General features: G+C 43.3%; 1 protein-coding gene across 1 annotated transcript in view; it reads right to left on the reverse strand.

Moving 5' to 3' along the window:
- Positions 1-27592, reverse strand: part of vtcn1 (V-set domain containing T cell activation inhibitor 1) — a gene marked incomplete at both ends in the record, with an annotated part of 48975 nt that overhangs the window by 2918 nt on the left and 18465 nt on the right. The window contains 3 exons of the mRNA XM_084314021.1: positions 3228-3392; positions 23083-23289; positions 26621-26980. Coding sequence (XP_084170147.1) covers positions 3228-3392; positions 23083-23289; positions 26621-26980 — 732 coding nt within the window. The remainder of the gene's footprint in view (positions 1-3227; positions 3393-23082; positions 23290-26620; positions 26981-27592) is intronic.

Genomic DNA, 27592 nt, shown 5'->3' on the forward strand with positions numbered 1-27592 from the left:
GAAGGAGGCTAAGGTTACAATACACTAAAATACATACAAATAAATTAAAATACATCCCCTCAGTTAAAATGGTCCCACACATGACCATCTCTCAACCATGATTTTAAGTTAATTTTAAATGAAATGTAACTTTGATACTCCCTGAGCCGTGTTGGCAGACTGTTCCAGGTGTGGGCTGCTCTCACGGAAAAGGCTGTCTGACTAAAAGCAGACCTCCTGTTTGGGATTACACAGTCCCCTCTGACTACAGACCTGGTATATCTGTCAGCAGATGCTTTCTGTTTTATGAAAGTACAGAGGGGGGGAGGAGTCAGGCCATGTAGGATTTTATAGTGCATTTAACAGTGCAATCAGCTTATTGGGAGTCATTCAGTTATGTTTGTGACTGTGCAGCACCTATCGTACACATACAATATTAACACAGAGGATGTTTCAAATGTGGGTTACAAGCATTTTTTCAAGGATTTCCAGCACCACGTACGAACCCTGAATGTATTTACTCTTACCATATATATATCCACGTCTGTACATACCTGCATATAATCATTTTTACAACTCTGTAGAGTGTAGATAGTTTAATAAATACTATATCTATTGCACTTGTCCTAATAAACTAACCTACACTGTAACACGCAACACTTTGATGAACATTGTTACTCAGCTGATAGAGTTATACCCTTCTTGCTGTCTTGTCGCACAGAACTTGTAAGTCGCTTTGGATAAAAGCGTCAGCTAAATGACTAAATGTAAATGTAAATGTAAATGTATTGAAGATATAACATTTTGTATTTCAGCACAACGCCGGTCAGAGTGGACACAAGAGACAGAGAACAGTCCTTTTGTATTTTAATTCGGATTTGTTATTGAAGAGAGGATGAAAGTAAGTAAGTAAGTAAACTTTATTTGTATAGCACCTTTCTCAGATAAAATCACAAAGTGCTTCACAGAAGTAAAACATAGCAACATAGAGATGAACGCACTACACATAAAACAATTCTGACACATCGTAAACATAGGCATAGTTACAATTAAATAACTAAATATGAGTGCAACTAAAAACAAAACAACAATTATAAATAAATAAACAACGTATACAACCAGGAATTATTTAAAAGCCTGTCTGAATAAAAACGTTTTCAACTGTTCCTTAAAAGTGGATAGGGAGTCAAGTGAACGCATAGAAAGGGGGAGGGTGTTCCAAAGGGTAGGGGCCATAAATTGGAAGGACCGGTCACCTTTTGTAGTTTTGTTATTAACCGGGTCCGTGGGACAACCAGGAGATGTTGGTGGGGGACCTGAGTGCACGACTGGGGGAGTAGGGGCGCAGTAAATTAAAAATGTACACAGGGGATCTACCTTGGAGGGCTTTAAAAGTTAAAACAAGAATTTTAAAATGGACACGATAATTAATGGGGAGCCAATGTAGAGTGGATAAAATAGGGGTGATGTGGGCACGCCTACTTGTGCCAGTTAAAAGCCTTGCCGCTGCATTTTGAATGATTTGCAAGCGATTTAGCACAGATTTATCCAGACAGGTAAAAATTGAATTGCAATAGTCCAGGCGTGATGAAATAAAAGCATGGATGATCATTTCCATTTCAGCTCTAGAAACAACAAATCTTAATTTGGCAATGTTTCTGAGCTGATAAAAACATGACCGTGTGAGCTGGTTGACATGGCTGTTAAAAGACAGAGAGTCATCAAAAATTACACCCAAGTTCCTCACATGAGGTTTGACACACTGACCTAAGGGTCCAATAGAATTTTTTATAATGGGGATGATGTGGTCGGGAGCAATAATGAGGGCTTCCGTCTTACTTGCATTAAGCTGAAGGAAATTATCAGCCATCCAGCTCTTGATGGCATCGATGCATTCATTAATAATGCAAAAACGATTACACTCACTGGGCTTAAAAGAACAATACAATTGGATGTCATCCGCATAAAATTGATAAAATATTCCATTAAAACATTTAATAATCTGGTTTAGGGGAAACATATATAGGGAGAACAGCATTGGCCCTAGCACAGAACCCTGCGGAACCCGACAGGACAGTGGGGTAGAGTCCGACATGAACCGACCCACTGGCACAGAAAAGCTTCCATCAGCTAGGTAAGATGAGAACCATCTCAGTGCTGACCCAGGTGACTGGAGAGAACGAGTCTAGCAGCGTGAGAGGAGGAGAGACAGTGGTAAAGAAGAGGAGAGGAGGACATTTAAAATTCACAATTTACAATTTACAATTCACACAGAATGTTAAAGAGACATTTTCTGTTCAGTGTTATCTGAGCCAGGTCACCTAAAGGTGCTATTGAGGAGCGTACCACGATGATTCAAAACACCATACATGCATTTACATAGGAGCCAGCTAGAGAGCTAGTTGGTCAGATGAGAAGATAGATACCAATTTCGTCTCTGTGCATTCAGTAGAAAGCTATCCGTCTGCAAGCTAGCCTATGACTAGCTTTTTTATAGCAGGGGTTTGGATTTAGATTCCAAGATAATCATCAGGAATCTTTTACAATATCATATTATCATGTTATATCACAAAGTTAACATATGCAAAATGCACAAGATAAATAACCCAGTTCATTGCGCTGGAAATATTATTTTCAAATAAACATCCTTCTCTAATACCGAAGCTAGTGCAAGTTGTGTAGCACTGAAACTACAACAATAGCAACAAACCTCCTTTTACCTTGAGGTAAAAGATAAAATGTTTATACAATTTGTGTGACAACAGCCTAGGGGGACACCCACCCTCAGAGAACTGGGCACTGAACGTCGGACATGAAGCGGACGAGGATGGTGTTCTGGGTGGAGGTGATGGCAGCAGGGGGGCCAACGTGGTGGCACCATCATAAATCTAGAGAGAGAGAGAGAGAGAGAGAGAGAGAGGAAGATGTTCAAAGCAACTCGTGTTGTACAATGTTACACTACGTAGATAAATAGTGAGAGGAGAGGAGAAGGGAGGAGGAGAGGTTATTGCTGGAGCATTACATTTAAAACATGCTAAACAAACAATTAAAACACTGCCAACAATAAACTATCATCATAATAACCTCACAACTTACTACAAGTCAGTCACTAAGGCTGTGAGTCTCATTAGTGCAGGGATGCTGGAATAGTATTTACATTGATAAATACAAACAAGTGTCTTGAACAACAAAGTGTGTTTCTGTTACAAATATATATCAGCCCAGCATGCGTGCGTGCGTGCGTTCACCTCCCGCTGCCTCGGCCCAGCTGGCGTTGAAGCCGCGGCCGCTGACGTAGGCGTCGGACCTGAAGCGCACGGTGAGCGTGTTCCCGGTGCTGGACACGTGCATGGGGCTGCTGGTGGTGCACAGCTGGGCCAGCCGAGGGCCGTCAGGTCCGGGCCTCCGAACACCTGCAGTGTGGGAGGGTGTCACACACATAAAAAGGGTCAAGGGTCAGGGAGTCAAGTAAGTAAGGCTTCATTTGTATAGACCACTGCACTTCCGCGTTACATTGAAATCGGGGAGGAGATAGCAGGGGGAGCAAATTAATGAATGTGGATGAGAGCCTTGATGTAAGTGGTTGCAGCTACGGCTGTGGGGGTGCTGGAGACATGATTGAATAGACTTTTATGCGCCCGAATCTCCTGAACACGGCGCGACCCATTCCTAATCGATCAGAACTAAATCGGCCAAGCTAAAGTCCCGTTTTCAGCACCTACTCCCCATACGCATGCGCAGATTGTCAACAGAGTCTGAACGGCAGAGAACAGTCCTTTTGTATTTTAATTAGGATTTGTTATTGAATGAAGGAGTGGTGATATTCCAGAGTGGGTTTCATCCGGGTTGTAAGGCGAGGCGAGTGAGCGAGTCATATTCTGCAACAGATAAGCAGAGTATACAGGGAATTAGCAGAATACATACTTCATAACATATAACATAACATGCTGACATCTAAAATATGTCAGTGATCAAATGTATCACAGCTATGACAATAAGAACGGGGAGAGGAGAGGAGATGGGAGGATAGGAGAGGACAGGAGAGAAGAGAAGAGGAGTCTTACTGGAGGTGGAGCCAGAGTATGTGGCTCTGAAGCCTCTCTCAGAGACGCTGTGGTCAGAGAGGAAGTTGACCACCAACCAACCACCAATGACGTCACAGGATGAGGGAGCTGAGCTCCACAGTAGCGACCTGAAAGAAGAACCGTTTCATAGATATATGAGGGAGAAGGTATTGATAAGGTATTGCCAAAAGCTCTACATTACTTGCAGATGTATAGTCAATCCAAGTGTGTCATTTGGAGTGTGAATGAAATAGAGTACTTCACCTAAGAACACCTAAGTCTTTAACTATGAATGTACGCAACAGAAACAAGATATATGACCAGTGGTCGACTGATATTGGTTTTTCAATGGCTGATGCCAATACCAATATTTAGAGAACAGGGCAGTCAATGGTCGATATGTTTTTTTTTTTTTATCTAATCAAATAATAAACAATTTGTGTATCGTACGGTTCAGATCACGCACAAATTAAAAAAAAAGCCGGTGTTCTGCACTGCAGCCAGGTGCTAGTCAGTTTGTGTAAAAATGGCAAGCACAATATAAACCAATCTTCATTACGACTTTAATAAAGCTGTTTATACTTGCCGTTACAACCCTGATGGACAGGAAGCCTGGATCAGATTAGCAGTTGGAGACACTCTCTCTGCAATGATTCTCTTTCTAATTTCATTCATGACTACAGATGTGATTTTATTAACTATAACACAAACTCCCTTTCGTGTTGTATTATTTAATACTCACCCTTCTCTCATGGCACCATGTGTCCAAGAAGTGGCAGATCAAAGGTCTCTTCTCACTCAACAATTACTGAACCCCAGGATGCGTCAGTCACCATACACCGGCTGTTTCCATCATCTGCAAAAGCAACGCAAAACATCTCTGATCAGTGCTGCATAGTCAATTCAAGGTGCATCACGATTGCATTACCACAATTACATTATCACAAGTAGCTTTTATACAATGCGGATGTAGCCAAAAGATAAGATTTCAATTCTCCTTACCTAAACCAGTTGGATATGCAGACTTGTTTTGATGTTGACGTCTGTCATCACATAGCTACTGAACTTGGCACCGTGCCCTAAATTCACATAAACATATTTGTAATTAAAGAGTTTTGTTGCTGTTGTTAGTCTGACCTCTCACCTGGGACTAGTACAGCAAGGTAGAACCTTTGAGGATCTGCTCATGCTGGCATAGTACTCAGGATCATTGGGGCACACAAGCTTTCCCACCACGCCAAGGTCACAGCAAAAGGGAAAGAACTAGGGATGCACCGAAAATTATCGGCCTAAAATGGTTAAAAAGGCTCTTTCGGCTTTCGGTCGAAAGGGTTTTAGCACCGAAAATATATGACCGAAAGTCAAATAACGTGTTGTTGTGATGACGTCATCAAAACGCGACTACAGACATACCGGTAGCATGCGCAACATGTAACGTGAGCAGCTTGGCAGCTCTTCCTGCATTCTACACCCTGTGATAACTAACTCCTCTTGGGAGTAGGGATGCCCCCCCGAAACCCCGTTCTAAACTAAATTAGAAAAAACCGGAGTATTGATCAGCTCCGACGTTAACGGTACTGCTATCAGTAGTCTAGGAGCGGATTAGCTACGGAGCTAACAGTGTACCATCCATCTGCGACGCAACGGTGGCAGCAACAGTGGACACTGAGTAATGTTAACGTTATGACGAGTTCATACTACACTACACGTATGAACTCGACATAACGTTAATGTTACTCCGTTTAAATGAAGTGTTTAATTAGCAGCAATCTGTTGTTGAAAATGTATTATCGTTAAACCGGAAATGGAAATGCGAGGACAGGAAGTCGTCATCAATCGTTGTAGTCTTTTAGTCTTAACAGTCTGGAATTAATGTATGCATTCAAAAGTGCTGAATAAATGTTTTATGGGCCCATAGTGATTATTAATATTATTTAAGTTAAGTTTAGCCATAATCATGTATTTTGCCATAATCGGGTAGCTAAAAAAAATATATATATATATATTTATATTAATCATTTTCGGCCTTTCGGCATTCGGCCAACTGTTTCCTATTTTCGGTATCGGTTTCGGCCAAGAAGTTCCCATTCGGTGCATCCGTAGAGAGAACTAACTCAAACAGTCCACTCAGGTACATTCTACCTCGAGGCAGCTTATACGAGTGGCAGAGATGAGTGTTCGACTAGGCTTAATCAAACCATGACGTCTTTAATTTTTTACGCCAAACGGATATTTAGTTACGTTTTAATTAGAGGTCATGCAAAGCTCGATCTCTCGGTGGCGAGGAGTAACGCGTGGGAGGCTCACGCTGCCCCGACACTTCCTGATTCTACTGCGCAGGCGCACCAACCGACCTGTAGGAGTCGCTGTCCACAACGCCCGATCCCCACCCATCAGTTTCCCACCCCCTAATACGGCCAATGTGTATTAGTACGAACGACCAGCTAAACTGAAAGCAAATGTGGAGCGCTGGGCTTATTAAGTTGATGATAACCTGTACTTTTATAAGAGAAAGAAGGGAGGTTATAATCGTAATAATTTTGACTACGGAACACATTTTGTTCGTTTTATAGATCTATTAATAGATCCATCTATTTAAACGTGACGAACGGGGTATTTCGGGTCGATAACCAGCAGCGCTATTCGTTTTTATTAGAGGTCATGTACCCGTTTCCTAACCAAAGAATCGGGTCGATAACCAGCAGCGCTATTCGTTTTTATTAGAGGTCATGTACCCGTTTCCTAACCAAAGAATCGGGTCGATAACCAGCAGCGCTATTCGTTTTTATTAGAGGTCATGTACCCGTTTCCTAACCAAAGAATCGGGTCGATAACCAGCAGCGCTATTCGTTTTTATTAGAGGTCATGTACCCGTTTCCTAACCAAAGAATCGGGTCGATAACCAGCAGCGCTATTCGTTTTTATTAGAGGTCATGTACCCGTTTCCTAACCAAAGAATCGGGTCGATAACCAGCAGCGCTATTCGTTTTTATTAGAGGTCATGTACCCGTTTCCTAACCAAAGAATCGGGTCGATAACCAGCAGCGCTATTCGTTTTTATTAGAGGTCATGTACCCGTTTCCTAACCAAAGAATCGGGTCGATAACCAGCAGCGCTATTCAAACTCGTAAAGTTTCACCGCACCGTTTGGCTACGAATCGACTTTAAACAGGATTTTCAGAGACTATGCGGGGTGAACCTCCGACCCTCTAGGGTGCTCTTCTAAATGCTCTGAAACGGAAATGACGCGATAAAAAAACAATCTGCCTTGACAGCACTGACTGGAAAATAGTCTTTTATAATGCGATGGGCAGATTAGACACATAGCCATAATTTAAAACATAGATTAGGCGATATTAACGTTAACATTGGCGCCGATGGTGGCATTCAGGGGGTAAAAAGGAAAACCCGGTGTGGCACTCAAAGTGTTAACATGTGGGGTATAGGTTATTTTATTTTTAAATGTCGGGAGGGAGGTTCTATTTGTAGTAGCTGGGCCCTAAGTGAGTCGTCCAGTTACGCCAGATTAGCTCTCCCGTACTCTTGGTCCAGTGGATACCATCCTTGATTGTTGTAAAGCGCCATTGGTCTAGTTTGGGAAGGCACTTCACGATACCCTCCATTTTTTTGTTTAGGGTGTTAATATTTAGTTTATGAGAATGTCCCATGTTTGTGTCTGTGTTAATAAGTGCCGAGAAGAGGCTAGCAGAGGGGAAGGCCGTCCGCGCGCTTTTAATTAGTTCTCTAAAACTCTCTTCTAGTCTTGCGGTTGTCTCATGCTTGTCGTTAATGCCAAATGCAAGTATGACCACCTCGACGTCGCCTGTGGGTTCCGTTTTATTCTCAAGTATGTAGGCCGCATGTTTGAGACGTGCTCCCGGATAGCAGTCAACCTGGACCCTTTTGTTGTGGATGGTGGGTAGGTTGGCCAAGTTAGAATCACCCATAACTATGAAGGGTCTGGTTGGCGTCAGGGTCCAGGTGTTTTTACCCATGGTTTGTATGTGTCTTGTGTATTTTGGTCCTATGTTATCGGTTAGGGGGCTGGGTTGGTGTGTTTTAAGTGGCAAGTGTTTGGTCTCAGGAAGCCCTGTGTCTATGTGTGTTGGCAGGGAGGTGATATGTTTGGGATTCTTTTTTGGCGTGTGTGTATCTTTGTCCGTGTTAGTATTGGGGTTTGGTGTGGATGGCCGCTTTCTCATTGGGGCTTCAGTGTCTGGTTTGGGTATCGGTGTGCGTGTCGATTTTAGTGTTACCACTAGTTGTCTAAAGTTTTCAATTACCGCAGGAGACACCGCTTTTAGTCGATGGCTGGACCATTCTATGGCCATTTCTAAGGCCTCTGACCAGCGCACTGTGCTGAAATATTGGAGCTCCTCAAGGGCAGTTGCGTGGGCCTTTGGGTAGATTTTATCCAGTTGTCTGGCATTGCTTTCAATCTTATGTAGGTTGCAGTAGGCTAAGAAGAATCTTTGGAAGGTCTTGCATAAGTAATGGAATTGGTCCGTGGGAGCAGGTTCCATTGTTAGTGTGTGTGTGAGTGTATATATATATATATATATATTAGGTTAAAGGTTAGTGTTGAGGTTAGAGAGAGAGAGAGAGAGAAAGAGAGAGAGAGAGAGAGAGAAAGAAAAACAAAGAACAAAGAGGAGTGTGTGTGTGTGTGCGCTGTATGTGTGTTTGTGTGAGACAAACAGAGAAGGGGGTGATATAGAAAGAATGAGAGGTGGGTGGTGGCAGAGAAAAGGATGGAGAGAGTCCCAGTTCTAATAAATCAAGGAAATAAAGGAATCTGAAGATGGAGGTTGAGAGAGGGGGACAGAGTGGTATAGAAAGATAGGAGAAGAGCTGATGGAGAGAGGGACAGAGTGGTATAGAATGAGAGGATAAGAGCTGATGGAGAGAGAGAAGGGCAGAGTGGTATAGAAAATAGCTGACAAAGACAGAGAGCGAGAGAAGGAGGGTTAGGGTAAAGGTTCAGTTCAGAGGATTACGTTTTAGGAGTGTCCTTTTTGCAGTATCTGTAGAGGAGTAGAAGAGGAGGAGGATGATTACCGAGTGTATATTTACATTTAGTCAGTGGTGGCGTCAGCCAGGTGCACCTGGAAGTACCTCGTCCTTACAGCAACAAACGCTAGTGTCTGCTTTTACACTCTTTTACAACAAAATAGAAAAGGCACAAAGACATTACAAATGCAATAGGTTATTGTATCGCAAAAGACATGATGTCAATTAGCACAGTAGATAATATGGGATTCAAGAAGCTAATGAATACAATCTCCCTGGCCGATTTTTTTCCCCCCAGGCTGTACTCTTACGGCTGTATGCAGACTGTAGGGACATTGTTGAGAAGGAGCTGCAAACGGTATCGTATTTCGCTACAACGTCAGATATGTGGTCAAGTCGGACGTCTGAGCCTTATATGAGCCTGACCATCCACTTTATAGACAAAGAGTGTGGAATCTTCTAAGTAAATGCCTCCAACCAGCTTACTTTCCCGAAGACCATACAGGTGAAATGATTACCATAGGACTGGTCGAAGCGCTCTTGTGGGGCAAATATATTGAAGGCAACTGGACTCAACGACTGGTGCTTTGGACACCGACAACATTCAGCCATTGGTCATTTTTTATTATTATTAAGATCTGTCTGATATTGTGGTCACATATTTTGTTCCATTTCTAATTTAGTTGAATTCTGTATTAGCATGATGAAGTCCCCCACCGTGTATTACATATTTTATTGTAAATAATAATTACAACATGTAAAATATTCAATATTGTAGAGGGAGAATTATGCAGTGAAACCAGCAAATTAATTGTAAATTAAACATTTATGATAAAGGTAATAGGCGATGGAGCTCTCGAAGACACTCTGATGTCACGAGACCGCCGCCATCTTGGTATAGGGGGACCATACGGATTTCTACCATCAAATCCATGCATTGAGCTCCGTTTTTATTACATGTTTTATCACATTCTTGTTCATTTCATAACATTTTCATACGATTTGTTTTGAAAATATTGAGGCCAACATGGCATTTCACTATTTCGAAAGCCTTTCTGGTGATTCTAAGGCAAGATATGAGTCAAAGAAACTCCCCCTGATTACCACGACCACAACGTCATCAGAGCGAGTTAGCCGAACGTTAGCCACCAGCCACTTTTTCCTCTGTGATGGTATAAAACTTCCGATTTGGATTTCTGTTTTTGTCATTAGTATAACGCGTAACACAGCAGCTCTTTGGCATTGTGAAGGACTGAAGAAAAGTCTTTGCTACTCACCTCAGAGCAAAAAAATGCAGAGCAGGTTCTCTTAACATGCGTCGAGTAAAGCAAGACATGCGCAGAAGACATACAGCTCATACGAATGACGAGGATGACGCGTTGAGCATTATTTTACTTCCGGTCGGGGGATTTCAAAATCAAAGAGCGAGTCTAAAAGCACCGTAAAAAAGTGGTTTACGTAAGGATTAATGACATGACCTAAGGTTGGGTGAGAGGTGTGAATGTAACTGTGAAAGCAGATTTAAAAAAATCGAACTGGTTTGGCATATAATTACGAAGTTTGCCGATAAGAATGAACGTTTTCTACTTCCTGTTTTAGTTCAGTGGGGAATATCGACGTCTCTCATTGGTCTGTGTGCCTGGTATGACTCCTGGTATAACAATGTGACCTCCCATTGGCTTAGATGAATGAATGACGTCAGCAGAATAGTGACGTGCTGACCGCACGCCACTACGGTAGAATGCTTCCGCATTCTTGCACTGCTTGCTTATCATTAAGGAACAGGCGCACTGGTTTGCGTGAAAGCAAGTCGGATAAAGTTTGAATGAATGAATGAATGAATGATGAATGAATGAATGAATGAATGAAAACTTTATTTAACAGATTGCAGAATGGGTACAATACAGTACGGCTCAATACATACAATTGTTAAGGGGATGCAGACCTGAGAAAGACGTTTGTCTTGTTTCCATCAGGGTCCCCCATTTTCAATTCATATAGACATATATGACATACATGACATACAGATAGTCAGTACTGCTACATCTATACATTTATGACATACCAGATTTGCAAATACAGTACTGTTTGTGATACAGAAGGAGTCAAGAAAAGGGAGTATATACATTTGACGTAGAAACTGTACATTGGAGGAGGTTGGGTGGGGGGGGGTTGGGTACATTGGGATATTGACAACCATACTGGGTAATTTACATTGGAGGTGGGGGGGGGGGGGGGGGGGGATTGATGAATGAATGAATGAATGAAAACTTTATTTAACAGATTGCAGAATGGGTACAATACAGTACAGCTCAATACACACAATTGTTAAGGGGATGCAGACCAGAGAACTTCTATATGAATTGAAAATGGGGGACCCTCATGGAAACAAGACAAACGTCTTTCTCAGGTCTGCATCCCCTTAACAATTGTATGTATTGAGCCGTACTGTATTGTACCCATTCTGCAATCTGTTAAATAAAGTTTTCATTCATTCATTCATTCATTCATTCATTCATTCATTCATTCAGAAATACTTTCGTCTTGTTTACATCAGGGTCCCCCATTTTCTATTCATCAGGACATAAATGAATGAATGAATGAATGAAAACTTTATTTAAGGCGAGACACTGCAGGTGAATAGTCAAATATACTTTTTTTGTTGATTTTGAGATTTTGTTATATTTTGCTTCCTAAACATGTCTTCTATGAAACTAGTGACAATAAAACATCAATAACACACATTTAGTTGTTTATTTTACATCATTTTGCCTTATTGCATCCATAAATGTGCACATATTTAATGGGGAAGTGCCTCATTTGCATATATAAACATAAATTTCAGAAAACTTGCAATATATTTTTTCTTAGTTTATATGTACATAACAAATTGGGAAAGATAGTGATATCTATTCAAATATGTTTTGCCTATTAGGGGGTACTAAACTGTACTACACTGTTTGTAGCCTGTGTGTAGTTCTGTTCAGTTCAATAACATCATTATTATTATTATTCAGTTATCAGGCATGTGTTTAGGTTGTCTATTACTAATGGTTTGATTAGGTATTGTGTTTGTAAATATCTGTTTAAAAAAAAAAAGTATGGCATTTTACAATACAGAACTTTGAAGGCGTTTTCCCAAAAATGAGTTTTAAGAGTTTTTCCTCATACTCTGAGCCAGAAATCTCCACTTCAGTAGCACTCACATACACCAAACCTTCCAGTTCTATTCATATCTATGTTCTGAAGGTATTTACAGAAGGGTTTGTTGATATCGCATTCATACCCTGATTTATATCACATTTGATTCCTAAAAACATGGCGAAATATGGAATTTTACCATAAAAATGGACTGAATGGAGTATTTTCTGATTTATGGAGTGATAAAAAGAGATATCCAAAATCCCCTCTGTAATAACCTTTGGCTCTAATATGTCAACAAAATGAAACTATAATTTTGAAAATGGCTTTATCCAATGTTCAGATTTCTGTCCTGGAAGTATATGCAAATTAGTGCATATTTAAGTAGATCATGCCCCATTTGCATATTTAAACATACAATTTCAGAAAACTTGTAATACAAAAAAGTCTTGTCTTAATATAAGTAATCAACTGGGGAAGTTTCATTGTGATATCTATTATAATAGTTAATTTTTTTACCCTATTCACCTGCAGTGTCTCCCCTTAACAGATTGCAGAATGGGTACAAACAATACAGTACGGCTCAATACATACAATTGTTAAGGGGATGCAGACCTGAGAAAGACGTTTGTCTTGTTTCCATCAGGGTCCCCCATTTTCAATTCATATAGACATTTATGACATACACAACATACATGACATTTATGGCATAGGGACATATAGGTATTTAGTACTGATACATTTGTGACATAAACGGTATTCAAATATACAGTACTGTTACCCCTAGATCCTGACAGAGTATATATGATGGGGAGGGGACTGTACATCAGGAGGGGGTGGGTGGGAGAGAAATATACATACGGCGTGGAGGGAATATATACATGCGGTGGGGAGGAGACTGTCTATTAGGAGGTGGTGGGGGTTTTGGGCATTTACGGTGGCCAGTTTCGAATTGCAGCCTCCCGTAGGTGCTCTTTAAGAGCGGTTTTGAATGTGGGTTGTGATTCACATTCCTTTACAGCTTTGGGTAGGGCGTTCCACATTGTTGTGGCATAATTGCGAAACGTGTTTAGTCCCTTGTTTGAGCCGAATCTGGGTTTAACATGATTTGTTGAGCTTCCTCTGGTGTAGTGGTTGTGGTATTCACTGACCTTTGGGAAGTATTTTGACATGTACATGCTAGTTGTATAGTGTATCTTGTAGACCAGGCCCATTGCAAGTTGCTGTACTCTGTTGTCTACTCTAAGCCATCCTAGGTTGTCAAAGTGGGCAGGGGTGAGGCAGGTTCTAGGAGTAAGGTCAAGCAGTGTTTTGAGATGTTTGTAATTTTGTTTTTAGCGCCTTTGAGGTGCTTTGGTACCATGAGGTGCAAGCATAGTCATAGTACCCTTGAATGAGTGCTCCTGCCAGAGTCTTCAGGGTATTCTTGTTTACCAGAGAGGAGATCCGGTACAAGAATCGAGTTCGTTGGTTGACTTTTTTTTATTACATTGGATGCCATTTCTCCCTGTCTCCCTATGACTTGCTGTCCTGGAGTGTTGACCGGAGTGTTGGACATCCCGTGACGAAGGCCGGGAGGTTGCGACCCCCTCTGCGTGCCCCCCTGTCTCCGGAGGTCTCGTAGTGGTGACCGGAGTGCCGGATGTCCCGCGATGATGTCGGGGAGTTCGTGACCCTCTCTGCGCCGCCCCCTATCTCCCTGTCTCCGGCTGTCCCTGAGCAACGACCGGAGTGTAAAATGTCCCTTGACTAAGACGGGGAGGACGTGACCCTCTTTGCGCCGCCCCTGTGCCTCAAATAGATTGCTATCAGCTCTATCTTTAATCTTTCAAAATGTTCAGTTGCTATCGCTATTAGCTCTATCTTTAATTTTTCAAAATGTACAGTTGCTATTGCATGCACTCATCTGTGTTCCACTACACACATGAGTGCATGCTTACCAACTGTCCGTCTGCAACACTACTATCACCAACATCTAAGAAGGGAGATCCCCCCTTGAATGGCCCTTCTAAGGTTTCTCTCCTCCACACTGCCTGTGGAGCTTTTTTCCCTATTGTTAGGTTTTAGTGAGTTTTTCCTTACCTTCGCGTGGGGTATGTCTGGGAGTGCTTGCATTCTTTCATTTATTTGCATCCATCTAAAAATAAGCTTTGGGTTACAAGACAACCCATGCCTCGATCCAAACACCATACTTTTTGTCTTAGAGATGTTCAGTACAAGCCTGTTAGCTACTATCCAATCATTCACATCATTAAATTCTCTGCTCAGGACTTCATTAAGCATACCATTTGATGGACAAGCATAATACAAGGTGGAATCATCTGCATATTGGACCAATTTGGCATTCTTAGTAGCCCACGGTAGGTCATTGGTGAACACTGAGTAGAGCAGAGACCCTAGGGAGCTCCCCTGTGGAACACCACACTCCAAACTTCTACTACTAGATAGGCTGCCATTCAAATAAACCTGCTGAGATCTGGAGGACGGATAACTGCATCCACATCAAAGCCAGGGGATTAAAACCATAGTTTATCAATCAAGAGAGAATGGTCAAGCACATCAAATGCAGCACTGAAATCTAAAAACACAGCTCCCACTATCATGGAGTTATCAATAGCTCTGAGCCAGTCGTCAGTCATCTGAACTAGAGCAGTCGATGTGGAGTGACCAGTTCTGTATGCATGTTGAGACTCTGTAGCCAGACTGTTAAACTGAAAATATTCTTGGATTTGTGCAAAAACACACTTTTCCATGATTTTGATTAAAACTGGTAAAATGCTTATAGGTCTGGAGTTGCCCTCATTAAAAAATTATTTGGAGTCTTTGGGTAAAGGAGTAACCTTAGCCTCCTTCCATCTTTTTGGACATAGTCCCACTTGTATACATCTATTAATAATATGACACACTGGACTTAAAAGCTGTTCTTAAATCTTGAACTCTTGGCATGTATGGCCGGTAAAGAGGTGATGTGCTGGGTGAGACTGGTCCTTGATGATACACTTGGAGCGGTGGAGGCAGCGGGAGGTGAAGACGGAGGTGACGGAGGCCTTCACCGCCCTCTGTAGAGCCTCTTGCTCTGCCTTTGTGCAGCTGGAGAACCACACAGACACACCGTAGGTCAGCACACTCTCTATAGTTACTGTATGTACAATACTGCTGTAGGCCTATAATACTTATGTAAATAAGTAAGGCAAATGAAATATATCTGCAGTACAGCTCAATACACACAATTGTTAAGGGGATGCAGACCAGAGAAAGACTTCCATTTTCAATTCATCATAAATGTACAGTTCCCTCCCCCTTGTATATATTTACTGTATGTCACAAATGTAACAGTACTGCATGGTCTGCATCCCCTTAACAATTGTGTGTATTGCGCTGCACTGCATTCTGCAATCTGTTAATAAAGTTTTCAATCAATCCGGGCCTGTGACGTCACTGCAATCTGTTAATAAAGTTTTCAATCAATCAATCAATCAATCAAACAATCAATCAATCGGTCACTGTACCCATTCTACAATCTGTTAATAAAGTTTTCAATCAATCAATCAATCAGGGCCTGTGGCGGTCACGTGTACCCATTCTGCAATCTGTTAATAAAGTTTTCAATCAATGGAACCAATGGAAGCGAGGGTCCTCATCCCGCTGGGTCCTCATCCCGCTGGGTCCTCAGCCCGCTGGGTTCTGCAATAGACCTCAGCCCGCTGGGTCCTCAGCCCGCTGGGTTCTGCAATAGACCTCAGCCCGCTGGGTCCTCAGCCCGCTGGGTTCTGCAATAGACCTCAGCCCGCTGGGTCCTCAGCCCGCTGGGTTCTGCAATAGTCCTCAGCTCAACTTCCTTACAATAACCATATAATATATAAATAGCCAACTAATAGGAAATAGGAGTCATTCCTATTCCCATATATAATGTATATACTCTTTTCTTTCTGGACTCTTTTTGTATCACAAACAGTACTGTATTTGCAAATCTGGTATGTCATAAATGTATAGATGGAGCAGTACTGTCTATCTGTATGTCATGTATGTCATATATGTTACCGACAGGCACGTGACGCACGGAGCGGAGCGGCAGAGCTATATGCCAGTAACCGCCCTTTATTCAGTATCCAGAAATAGCTCAATTGGCAAGACCGCATGGCTGTGGATCCTATGGCTCTTTTCTCGCGAGCGAGTTCGATTCCCTTCAATTTTTTTTTTTTTTTTTTTAACGTGCATTCGCATCGTACTGTACCCATTCTGCAATCTGTTAATAAAGTTTTCAATCAATGGAACCAATGGAAGCGAGGGTCCTCATCCCGCTGGGTCCTCATCCCGCTGGGTCCTCAGCCCGCTGGGTTCTGCAATAGACCTCAGCCCGCTGGGTCCTCAGCCCGCTGGGTTCTGCAATAGACCTCAGCCCGCTGGGTCCTCAGCCCGCTGGGTTCTGCAATAGACCTCAGCCCGCTGGGTCCTCAGCCCGCTGGGTTCTGCAATAGTCCTCAGCTCAACTTCCTTACAATAACCATATAATATATAAATAGCCAACTAATAGGAAATAGGAGTCATTCCTATTCCCATATATAATGTATATACTCTTTTCTTTCTGGACTCTTTTTGTATCACAAACAGTACTGTATTTGCAAATCTGGTATGTCATAAATGTATAGATGGAGCAGTACTGTCTATCTGTATGTCATGTATGTCATATATGTTACCGACAGGCACGTGACGCGCGGAGCGGAGCGGCAGAGCTATATGCCAGTAACCGCCGCTTATTCAGTATCCAGAAATAGCTCAATTGGCAAGACTGCATGGCTGTGGATCCTATGGCTCTTTTCTCGCGAGCGAGTTCGATTCCCTTCAATTTTTTTTTTTTTTTTTTTTTTAACGTGCATTCGCATCGTACTGTACCCATTCTGCAATCTGTTAATAAAGTTTTCATTCATTCATTCATTCCAGATATTGATACATACATTGATGAATACAAAAACGGGGCGTATGGCAAAACTTTAATTTTATAAACGGAAAGGTAAAAATAAACACAACACATGATGTATTCTTAATCTTACTAATAGGCTACATAAAAGCCTAAGAACAGTTTAATAAGCCAATCATAATATGGCGAATCGACATGGGTTTAATGCCTACACCCCCCTCCCCCCCAGTATCCACCCCCCTCCCCCCCTGTAGAGGACGACTGGACGAGACTGCGGTGACCGGTAAGCCCGCTCTTCGTCAGCGCGTCGTAGCCGCCCCCCTCCACCACAGGATCAGCCAATGCCCGCAGTGCAACACTCCAATTCAGCCATTGGGTGGAAGCGAAATCAATCAGCAAATCAGCCAATGGAAGCGAGGGTCCTCATCCCGCTGGGTCCCCAACCCGCTGGGTCCTCAACCCGCTGGGGCGACGTGGTGCTGCAGCTGCATGCATCTCACTCCAACAGGGAAGACTTTCCATGGTCATGGACTTATTGGCTGTGAGTACGAGTGTCTCCATCTGCCGGTGGAACCATGCTATAATACACATTGGGTTTGTGTGAATGAATGAATGAATGAATGAATGAATGAAAACTTTATTAACAGATTGCAGAATGGGTACAGTGCAGTACAGCTCAATACATACAATTGTTAAGGGGATGCAGACCAGAGAAAGACTTTCGTCTTGTTTACACCAGGGTCCCCCATTTCCAATTCATCGTAACATATATGACATACATGACATACAGATAGACAGTACTGCTACATCTATACATTTATGACATACCAGATTTGCAATTACAGTACTGTATTTGTGATACAAAAAGAGTCCAGAAAGAAAAGAGTATATACATTAGGCGTAGAAACTGTACATTGGATTGGGTAGGTGGGGGTGGGACTGTACATTGGAGGTGGTTGGGGGGGGGGGGGGGGGGGGGGGGGGGGCGGATGGGTAGGAGGGGTGGGTGGGGACTGTACATTGGAGGTGGTTGGGTGGGTGGGGGGGGGTGGGTAGGAGGGGTGGGTGGGGGACACTGTACAACTGTACAAACAACACTGTACATTGGATTATTGACAAGACCATACTTGGTAATTTACTGTACATTGGCGGGGGTTGTGTTCGGACATTTACAGGGGCCAGTTTCGAGTTGCAGTCTCCCTTAGGTGTTTTTTGAGAGTGTTTTTGAAAGTGGGTAGTGATTCACATTCCTTTACAGCTTTGGGTAGGGCGTTCCACATTGATGTGGCATAATTGCGAAACGTGTTTAGTCCCTTGTTTGAGCCGAATCTGGGTTTAACATGATTTGTGGAGCTCCCTCTGGTGTTGTGATCGTGGTATTCACTGACCTTTGGGAAGTATTTAGTCATGTACATGGGTACCTTGGTCGTGTAGTGTATCTTGTAGACCAGGCCCATTGCAAGTTGCTGTACTCTGTCGTCTACTCTAAGCCATCCTAGGTTGTCAAAGTGGGCAGGGGTGAGGTGGGTTCTAGGAGTAAGGTCAAGCAGTAGTCTGACCAGTTTGTTTTGAGATGTTTGTAATTTTGTTTTTAGCGCCTTTGAGGTGCTTTGGTACCATGAGGTGCAAGCATAGTCGTAGTACCCTTGAATGAGTGCTCCTGCTAGAGTCTTCAGGGTATTCTTGTTTATCAGTGAGGAGATCCGGTACAAGAAACGAGTTCGTTGGTTGACTTTTTTTATTACATTGGATGCCATTTTGTCACAGGAAAGATTTGCCTCTAGGATGGAACCCAGGTAGGTAATATCTTCTTTCCTTGTGACAATATTGTCACCCACTGTAACTGAGAAGCCGTCGGTCTTGCTGAGTTTGTTATTTGAACCGAAGAGAATGGACTCTGTTTTGCCCATGTGTAATGATAGTTTGTTATCAGCGAGCCATATGCAGATTTTGCTTAGTTCTGAGCTGAGGGTTTTTTCAACCTGTAATTTGTTCTTGTCAGAGACCAGCAGGGCTGAGTCGTCCGCAAACAGGAACAAGTTGCAGTCACAAGCTGACGACATGTCATTTGCATAAATTAGGAACAGTAGCGGACCTAGTATGCTTCCTTGTGGAACACCACAGTTTACTGTGAGGGGGGGGGATAGGGTACCGTTTACCTCCACCATCTGCTCTCTCCCCTCCAGGTAGGATTGCATCCAGCTCACTGATAGACTATCAAAACCAATTGCTTTTAGCTTGTCAATCAGAATGGTGTGATTGACAGTGTCGAAGGCCTTTTGTAGGTCCAGCATGACCATGCCGCAGTATTTGCCCGCGTCCACCTCTTGTTTGATGTGGTCGTTTAAATAGAGAAGGCATGTGTCAGTGGAGTGGGATGTTCTGAAGCCAGATTGGAATTCATAGATTAGATTTTTTTCCGCAAGGTATTTTTCGACCTGTTCGTATACAATTTTTTCCATGACTTTCGAGATGGAGGTAAGGATAGAAACAGGGCGGTAGTTGCCTGGGTCTAATTTACTGCCTTTTTTGTGCAGAGGGGTCACTCTCGCAATTTTGAAGTCCTTGGGGACGTGTCCCTGTTTTATAGAGAGGTTTATTATGTGTGTGATGACTGGGGTGATGGCGGCTGCTGAGTCTCTGAGGAATTTGGAGGGGATGTTGTCATGGCCAGTGGCCTTGTTAGGTTGGAGGGCGCTCAGTTTTTTGAGTACCTCATCTGTTGTTACCATTTCCAGTTTGAAGTCGTCTTTGTGGACCCCTAGGTTTTTGTAGTAAGCTACTATGTGTTCTACCCCATAATGCCCTGAGTGGGAGGGTAGTTTGTTTACCAGTGTTGTGGCTATGTTTGTGAAGAAACTATTTAAGTAATTGGCTACATCCAGCTTTTCTGTGATGAGCGTGTTGTCCGTCTTTATGTTTATGTTTGAGAATCTGGTTTTAAGTTTTTTACTGCAGCCTAGTTGGTTATTGAGTAATTTCCAAAGTTCACACGGTTTGTTTTTGTTTTCCTCGGTTTTGTCATTGATGAATTTTTTCTTTGCTGTTTTGATCATGGAGTTTACATCATTTCTTAGTCTGTTTCTTTCCAGTTTGAGTTCAGTCACGTGGGCTTGGAGTTCACTGCTCGTGCTTATGTTAAGCTTTGACTGACTTTTACGAAACTCAGAGCATTTTTTGTCTCTGGTTTTCATAGCGGTCAGTATTTCAGCGTGCATCCACGGCTCAGCGCGATTTTTTACCCTAGTGGTTCTTAGGGGGGCCATGTTGTTTAGTATCGTTGAAAATTTGGTTTTGAAGCCAAGCCATGTTTCTTCAACCAGTGTACCATTGAGCTCATCTGACCAGTCCAGACCCTCCAGTTCAAGGTTAAAGGCCTCGCTAGAGTAGGTTTTTAGGTCTCTAGATGTGACTGTTTTGTGACAGCCAGCCTTTTGTTTTAGCTTTTTGCGGGTACAGAATATCATATAATGATCACTTAACCCGCATGCTATAACCCCTTTATTGGCGATCTTGGACTTGTCAGAGGTCAGGATGAGGTCAATGGTGTCAATGGTGTCTGTCTGATTGATTGATTGATTGATTGAAAAGTTTATTAACAGATTGCAGAATGGGTACAGTACAGTACAGCTCAATACATACAATTGTTAAGAGGATGTAGACCTGAGAAAGACTTTCGTCTTGTTTCCATCAGGGTCCCCCATTTTCAATTCATCATATGACACACACGACATACAGATAGACAGTACTGCTACATCTATACATTTATGACATACCAGATTTTCAAATACAGTACTGTTTGTGATACTAAAAAAATCCAGAAAAAGAGTGTATATACATTTGACATAGAAACTGTGCATTGGGGGATGTTGGGTAGGTGGGGTGGGGCTGTACATTGGAGGTGTGGGGGGGGGGGGGGTAGGGGGGGGGGCACTGTACATTGGAATACTGACATACATTTGACATAGAAACTGTACATTGGAGGAGGTTGGGTAGTTGGGGTGGGGTTGGGTGGGGCTGTACATTGGAATACTGACAAAGCCATGCTTGGTCTTTATTGTACAACTGGGTTAGGACATTTGTAGGGGCCAGTTTTGAATTGCAGTCTCCCGTAGGTGTTCTTTGAGAGTGTTTTTGAAGGTGGGTAGTGATTCACATTCCTTTACAGCTTTGGGTAGGGCGTTCCACATTGTTGTGGCATAATTGCGAAACGTGTTTAGTCCCTTGTTTGAGCCGAATCTGGGTTTTACATGATTTGTGGAGCTCCCTCTGGTGTTGTGATCATGGTATTCACTGACCTTTGGTCAGTCTTGGTCTGTCTTAGTATACACTGTAGCGCTGAGATAAAGGAGTCGGAGGCGGTGTATCGAAGTTGAACCTAATTCCTTTATTCATCAGCAGCATAACAACAATGTCAACGTAGTCGAATCGATAGATAGAATGAATGCTCGAGGCAGGAAGTGCTACACACAATATCGTCCGGGGGGAACTACTATTCCCAACAACAGTTCTGTGTGAATTATGTACAGTCACTACAACACACACAATATATATGTATACGTTGACAGACAGAAACCCAAGTTCACAACAACAATCCATGAAATAGTTAATTGATAAATAAAGTTGGAGATGACTGCAGACGCCTGCAGAAGGACCACAATCACAATTTCCATTAGATTGAAGAATTTCTACCAAAATAGTCCTAGGCCTATGTAGGTGTATAGAGTCTGGATCCGGTTATATAGTCACATTATCCAAAGATCCAATGTAGTACATTTGTAATAATATATTACATGTGAGTATTGTAGCCCAACTCATATTTTACAGAGAGAGAGAAAGAGAGAGAGAGAAAAGAGAGAGAAGAGAGAGAAGGAAAGAGAGAGAGAGAGAGAGAGATAGAGAGAGAGAGAGAGAGAGAGAGAGTGAGAGAGAGAGAGAGAGAGAGAACTAATACAAAGATAGAGACAAGGGACCACAACAGAAATACATCTTAGGGCTTTATTGTGTTATTCTGACCGTTCGTTTTATTATGAAATTGTCAAATAAAATCAATCAATCAATCAATCATAACTCAGGTTCATAACAATTCATAGAAGAGTTTCTTGATAAATAAAGTTGTTTGTGTTCTTAGAGACTTGCATGCCCACAGCCCTGCATGACGAAGATGTATAATATTTCTTATGGTGGATAAACAATTACCAAAAACATTGTATACAGTTGTAGTACAGTCTAAATCCTGTTACACAGTAACAACATTATCCACTGTAATAAATTAATAATACATTATAACAGTAATGTTGCTGTAGCCCATCTTTATGTACTGCAGTGTGTACTGTATATAGTTCAAAGTATAGTTACAGTATAGTTGTCATATACTGTAGTACAGTATAGTTCAAATAAACACAAAGCAAGACAAGTGTGTGTGTGTGTGTCTGTGTGTGTGTGTGTGTGTGTGTTTGTGTGTGTGCATGTGAGAGAGAGAGAGAGAGAGAGAGAGAGAGAGAGAGATAAAGAAAGAGAGAGATGGAGATTGAGAGAGATGGAGATGGAGGGAGATCAGGTCAGATGATAAATCCAGAGGACACTGGTTGTAATTGTCAGGTGTTTAGACACCTGCAGAAACGACCCACTGTTGAAGGTAAAGAGCATCCTCTGAGAAACTCCTGTGTCTGCAAAAATATGCAACAAATGTATTTTATTTTGTTGTTTTAAATAATATACATTTACAATTAATTTACATTTAGTAATTTAGCCAACACTTTTATCCAAAGCCACTTACAAGTTCTGTACAACAAGTCAGCAGGAAGGGTACAACTCTGGCAGTAAGTACGTTAAACAGTGTTGAAATGTGGGTGCTACAGTCTTCCGTGCATAGTACTATAGACATATTAGCATAGTAGGTAGTACCAATATACTTTTTGGAAATCTAGGCCCTGCCATGAAGAAAAAATATAAAAAAGGAGAGTGTACCTGTTATGTCTGCCTCCGCCATGCCTCTCACCAAAGCATTGTGGACGAGACAGGTGTAGGTGTGGTGTTTTCTGACCGGCTGCAGGGTACTGACAAAATGGAATATCCCTGCAGAGTTGTTGGAGAGGGTTGTACTTCCATTCAGGACATGTGTCTCTTGGTCCAACCATGTCACAGTTGGTCTTGGGAGCCACATCTGTGCCTTTGCTGTCAGGGTATCACTTGCAATTGTGAATTTGACAGCAGAAAAGGCTAAAATGAAGGGGAAAAAAGACATTTAGAAATGATGAAGACATGCTGTATTGCAAACGCTCCAAGGTAGTTGGGTAATGGCACCTATTATGCCGCTATTTTCTATATCTCCACTATCAACTTTAAAGGCACAGTCTAACATTTAGGCAAATACACTTATTTTCCATCTTCCCCAGAGTCAGAGAGAAGATTCATATCATTTTCATGTCTGCGTATCCAGTCGTCCCAGAGAGAGGTCCACCCTCAGCGACTACAGGCCAGTCGCTCTGACGTCACACGTCATGAAGACGTTCGAGAGACTGGTCCTGCAACACCTCAAGCCCCTGGTGTGTGACTCCCTCGACCCCCTGCAGTTTGCATACCAGGCAAACATTGGGGTGGAGGACGCCATCATCTACATGCTCCACAGAGCGTACACGCACCTGGAGAAGCCGCGCAGCTCAGTGAGGATTATGTTCTTTGATTTCTCCAGTGCCTTCAACACCATCCAGCCATCACTGCTAGCGGAGAAGCTCTCTGCGATGCAGCTGGAGCACGGCTTGGTGGCCTGGATCAAGGACTACCTCACTGAGAGATCGCAGTACGTCAGACTAAAGGACAGTCAGTCTGACGTACTGGTGAGCAACACCGACGCCCCCCAAGGAACTGTGCTGTCACCCTTCCTCTTCACCCTCTATACCTCAGACTTCTGCCGCAACTCAAGCGGGTGCCACCTGCAGAAGTTCTCAGACGACTCCTCCATCGTAAGCTACATCACCGACGATGATGAGGAGGAGTACAGAGCCCTGGTGGAGAGCTTTGTGGGGTGGAGCGACAGCAACCACCTCCAACTCAACACCAGTAAGACCAAGGAGCTGGTGGTGGACTTCCGGAGGGGCAAGAAGATGCCCCCCCCCGATTCCCATCACCATCCGAGGGGAGGAGGTGGAGGTGGTGGAGTCATATAAGTTCCTTGGGGTACACCTGAACAATGAACTGGACTGGTCGGATAACACAGAGGCCCTCTACACAGGAAGGGACAGAGCAGGCTGTTCTTCCTGAGGAGACTCAGGTCCTTCAACGTGTGCAATAGACTGCTGCAGTCATTTTACCAGTCTGTAGTGACCAGCGTCCTCTTCTATGCTGTGGCATGCTGGGGAAGCTATGGGACACCAACAAGCTCAACAAGCTGGTGAGGAAGGCTAGCTCCGTGGTGGGAGTCGAGCTACCTAGACTAGAGGTGATGGCAGAGAGGGGGATGAGAAGGAAGCTGGCTGCCATCATGGAGAACCCCTACCACCCCCTCTACGACGAGCTAGTCAAGATGAGAAGCACGTTCAGCCACAGACTCATACCCCCCCGACACTCAACTAACCGCCTCGGACAGTCCTTCATACCAGCGGCCATCAGTGGGCAGTGGGCAGCGACAACAGTGGGCAGCGACTAGCGGCCTCCAGGCTCCACAACAGGGGGCAGCGACTGCTGCCAGACATTGACCTAGGACTAATAGGAACCCAAGGAGGACAATAACACTACCTTAGGCATACTGCACCTTATGTGGATACTGTGATACTGTGAATAATGTATATTTCAGTAGATAGTAAATTATAACACTACCTTATGCATACTGCACCTTATGTGACACTGTGAATACTGTGAATATATATTTCAGTTAGTTAGATAGTAAATTATATTGACCTATTTGTTTACACTGCTTGTGTTGTTTTTACTATCTGTACCCTCCCCCCTTCCCCCATGCTGCTATGATGCCTGAATTTCCCCAAGGGGATCAATAAAGGAATATCTTATCTTATCTTAGGTGCATGCTAGTGTCATAGGTTGACAGGACAGCGATCTGCAGCCTAACCTTCCCCTTGCCTTGTCTTTTTATCACGTGCCTTGAATATGACCTGGAATATAAACTGTGGATTACCCCATGGAATATAAACTGTGGATTACCCCATGGAATATAAACTGTGGATTACCCCATGGAATATAAACTTGTGGAATTACCTGTGTATGCCGAACGCAGTGGGAGTATTGTGGATTATGTAAACAGGGTGAAGGACTTGGATATTGCCTGTGTTTCCTCACAGCCATGCCCTAGAACGTTGGACATTATTGACTAATTGGTACACGATTGGGCATTTATCGGGTGACTGATAATCTCCAGGCACCTCCCCCAGCTCCCTCCCTATTTTCCATACAGTAGCTATAATTTATAATTTAGGACCTGCTCAGAGGTCATCAATCGGCACACATGCGATGCATGCATGCAATTCGTATCTGCGATTAACCCATCCCGTCGTCCTTCCCCCCCAAGGGCAGCCGGGAGCAGACAGGCGTCAACGTGAGCCGCGCCAGGGGACCAATCCAAGTGCTCCTGTCCGTCTTCGTCAAGGACACCACAGCGTTAGCGATCTGTTGTTGTGCATGTTTTTCCATTGGGTTTATCTTATCGGGGGGGGAAACCCTTGCGAGCACGGGGAGAACATGCAAACTCCACACTGAAAGGCCTGGGAGATACCCCACCTGGGTAACTGGCATCATGGAAACCTGGTCCCCAAGCGGGAATCGAACCCTGGACCTTCTTGCTGTGAGGCGACAGTGTTAACCACTACACCACCGTGCCGCTTCTGTGTGATAATGTAATGGAGACACACCCAGGCTTCATAATGGCAGCCCACAGACTGTATGTCATCTCCTATGTCGTCTTTCTCTGTGGGACTGACCAATTGGCTGCAACCAAAGAAGGACCCGGTTTTCTCCACAAAGGCTTTTATTGAATGCACTGTTTTGCTTTGTGCCCGGTGTGTATTTGCTGGGTCAACTGGTACTGTGTTGTACACCACCAGGGCAGCAGAATCACTTTGTTTTATTTAATTTTTTTAGCACAAGGTCTGGAAGCAGAAGGGTACAGCTAGCCTTGCTCCGTCAATAGTGAAGAAATACAACTTCCAACAACTCAAAAACTGAGATCAATCTTCTCGTCTGACTTTAGGGAAGACGTTGGAGTGTTCCTTTAAAGGTTGTTCTCTGATTCTGATTTGGAAACTTGACTTACTGACTTAATCCTCTTTACCCCGTTGAGGGGCATAGGGTGTTTGGAAAACTACTTTAAAAAATATTAGTACAAGGGTCCAGACCCAGAATGTGTTGTGTATGAATCCATTATTCTACCACACAAATTCAAACAGACACCACAACGTTTTTTTGCACAGGGATCCTGAACTCAGCACATGCTCAAACAGATACATGGACAGAGAGCAAATACACACAAGAAAACCAGAAAGGCAAGGCTTCCTACCCGCCACTCTTAGGTCCATGCTGATATCTCCACTACCACTGGAGGAGCTAACACTGCAGGTGTACACCCCCTCGTCAAATATCCTCACAGCCATCAGCAGCAGCGAGGCATTTCCAATGGCTACCGCATTAGGGAAAAGCTGGGCTCTTCCGCTGAACTCAGAGTTCTGCTCCTTAAGATGTGCAATTCCATCCTGGAACTGGTAAACCAGTCCGCTCAGCCCCTTCTTCCGCCAAGTGACTGACATATCGCTAGCCGGATGCCCTCCATTGGCTAAAGGTAGGAAGCAGCTGAGAACTATATCCTGCCCAATGTTGCCAACGGGTCTTCTATCGCTGCTCTCCATTGTGGACCGGGAGCCTGCAGATCAAGCATAAATTAAAAGCAGATTGCAGAGGGAAAATGCATGGATGCATTATTATGCACACACAGATACATCCACATCCACGTATGCACAAAAGCACACACACACACACACACACACACACACACACACACACACACACACACACACACACACACACACACACACACACACACACACACACACACACACACACACACACACACACACACACACACACAGATAAACATGCAAAGATGCACACATATTTTCTTAGCCTTGCTTAGGCATAACAAAAATAATAGTTGGTTTCAGGTTGGTTGTCAGTTTGGCCATGGGTAGGTAGGGAATTTATTTTTATTTTTTTTTTATTTTATTCTTTCCCACGGCGACTATGGATAGGGAATTTCTTTATTTAATTAACCCTTTCACTGCCACACGACAGAAGGTTAGCCCTTTACTATCACACAACCGACGGCGATGCTCCATCATTAGCATCATTAGCTCCGCGGATGCGGAGCTAATGATGCTAATGATGGAGCATCGCCGTCGGTTGTGTGATAGTAAAGGGCTAACCTTCTGTATTGTCACAGTGAAAGGGTTAACCGGCTGTCGTGTGGCAGTGAAAG

The sequence above is a fragment of the Notolepis coatsorum genome, assembly GCF_963971535.1.
Source record: "Notolepis coatsorum genome assembly, chromosome: 5".
Taxonomy (NCBI): Eukaryota; Metazoa; Chordata; class Actinopteri; order Aulopiformes; family Paralepididae; genus Notolepis; species Notolepis coatsorum.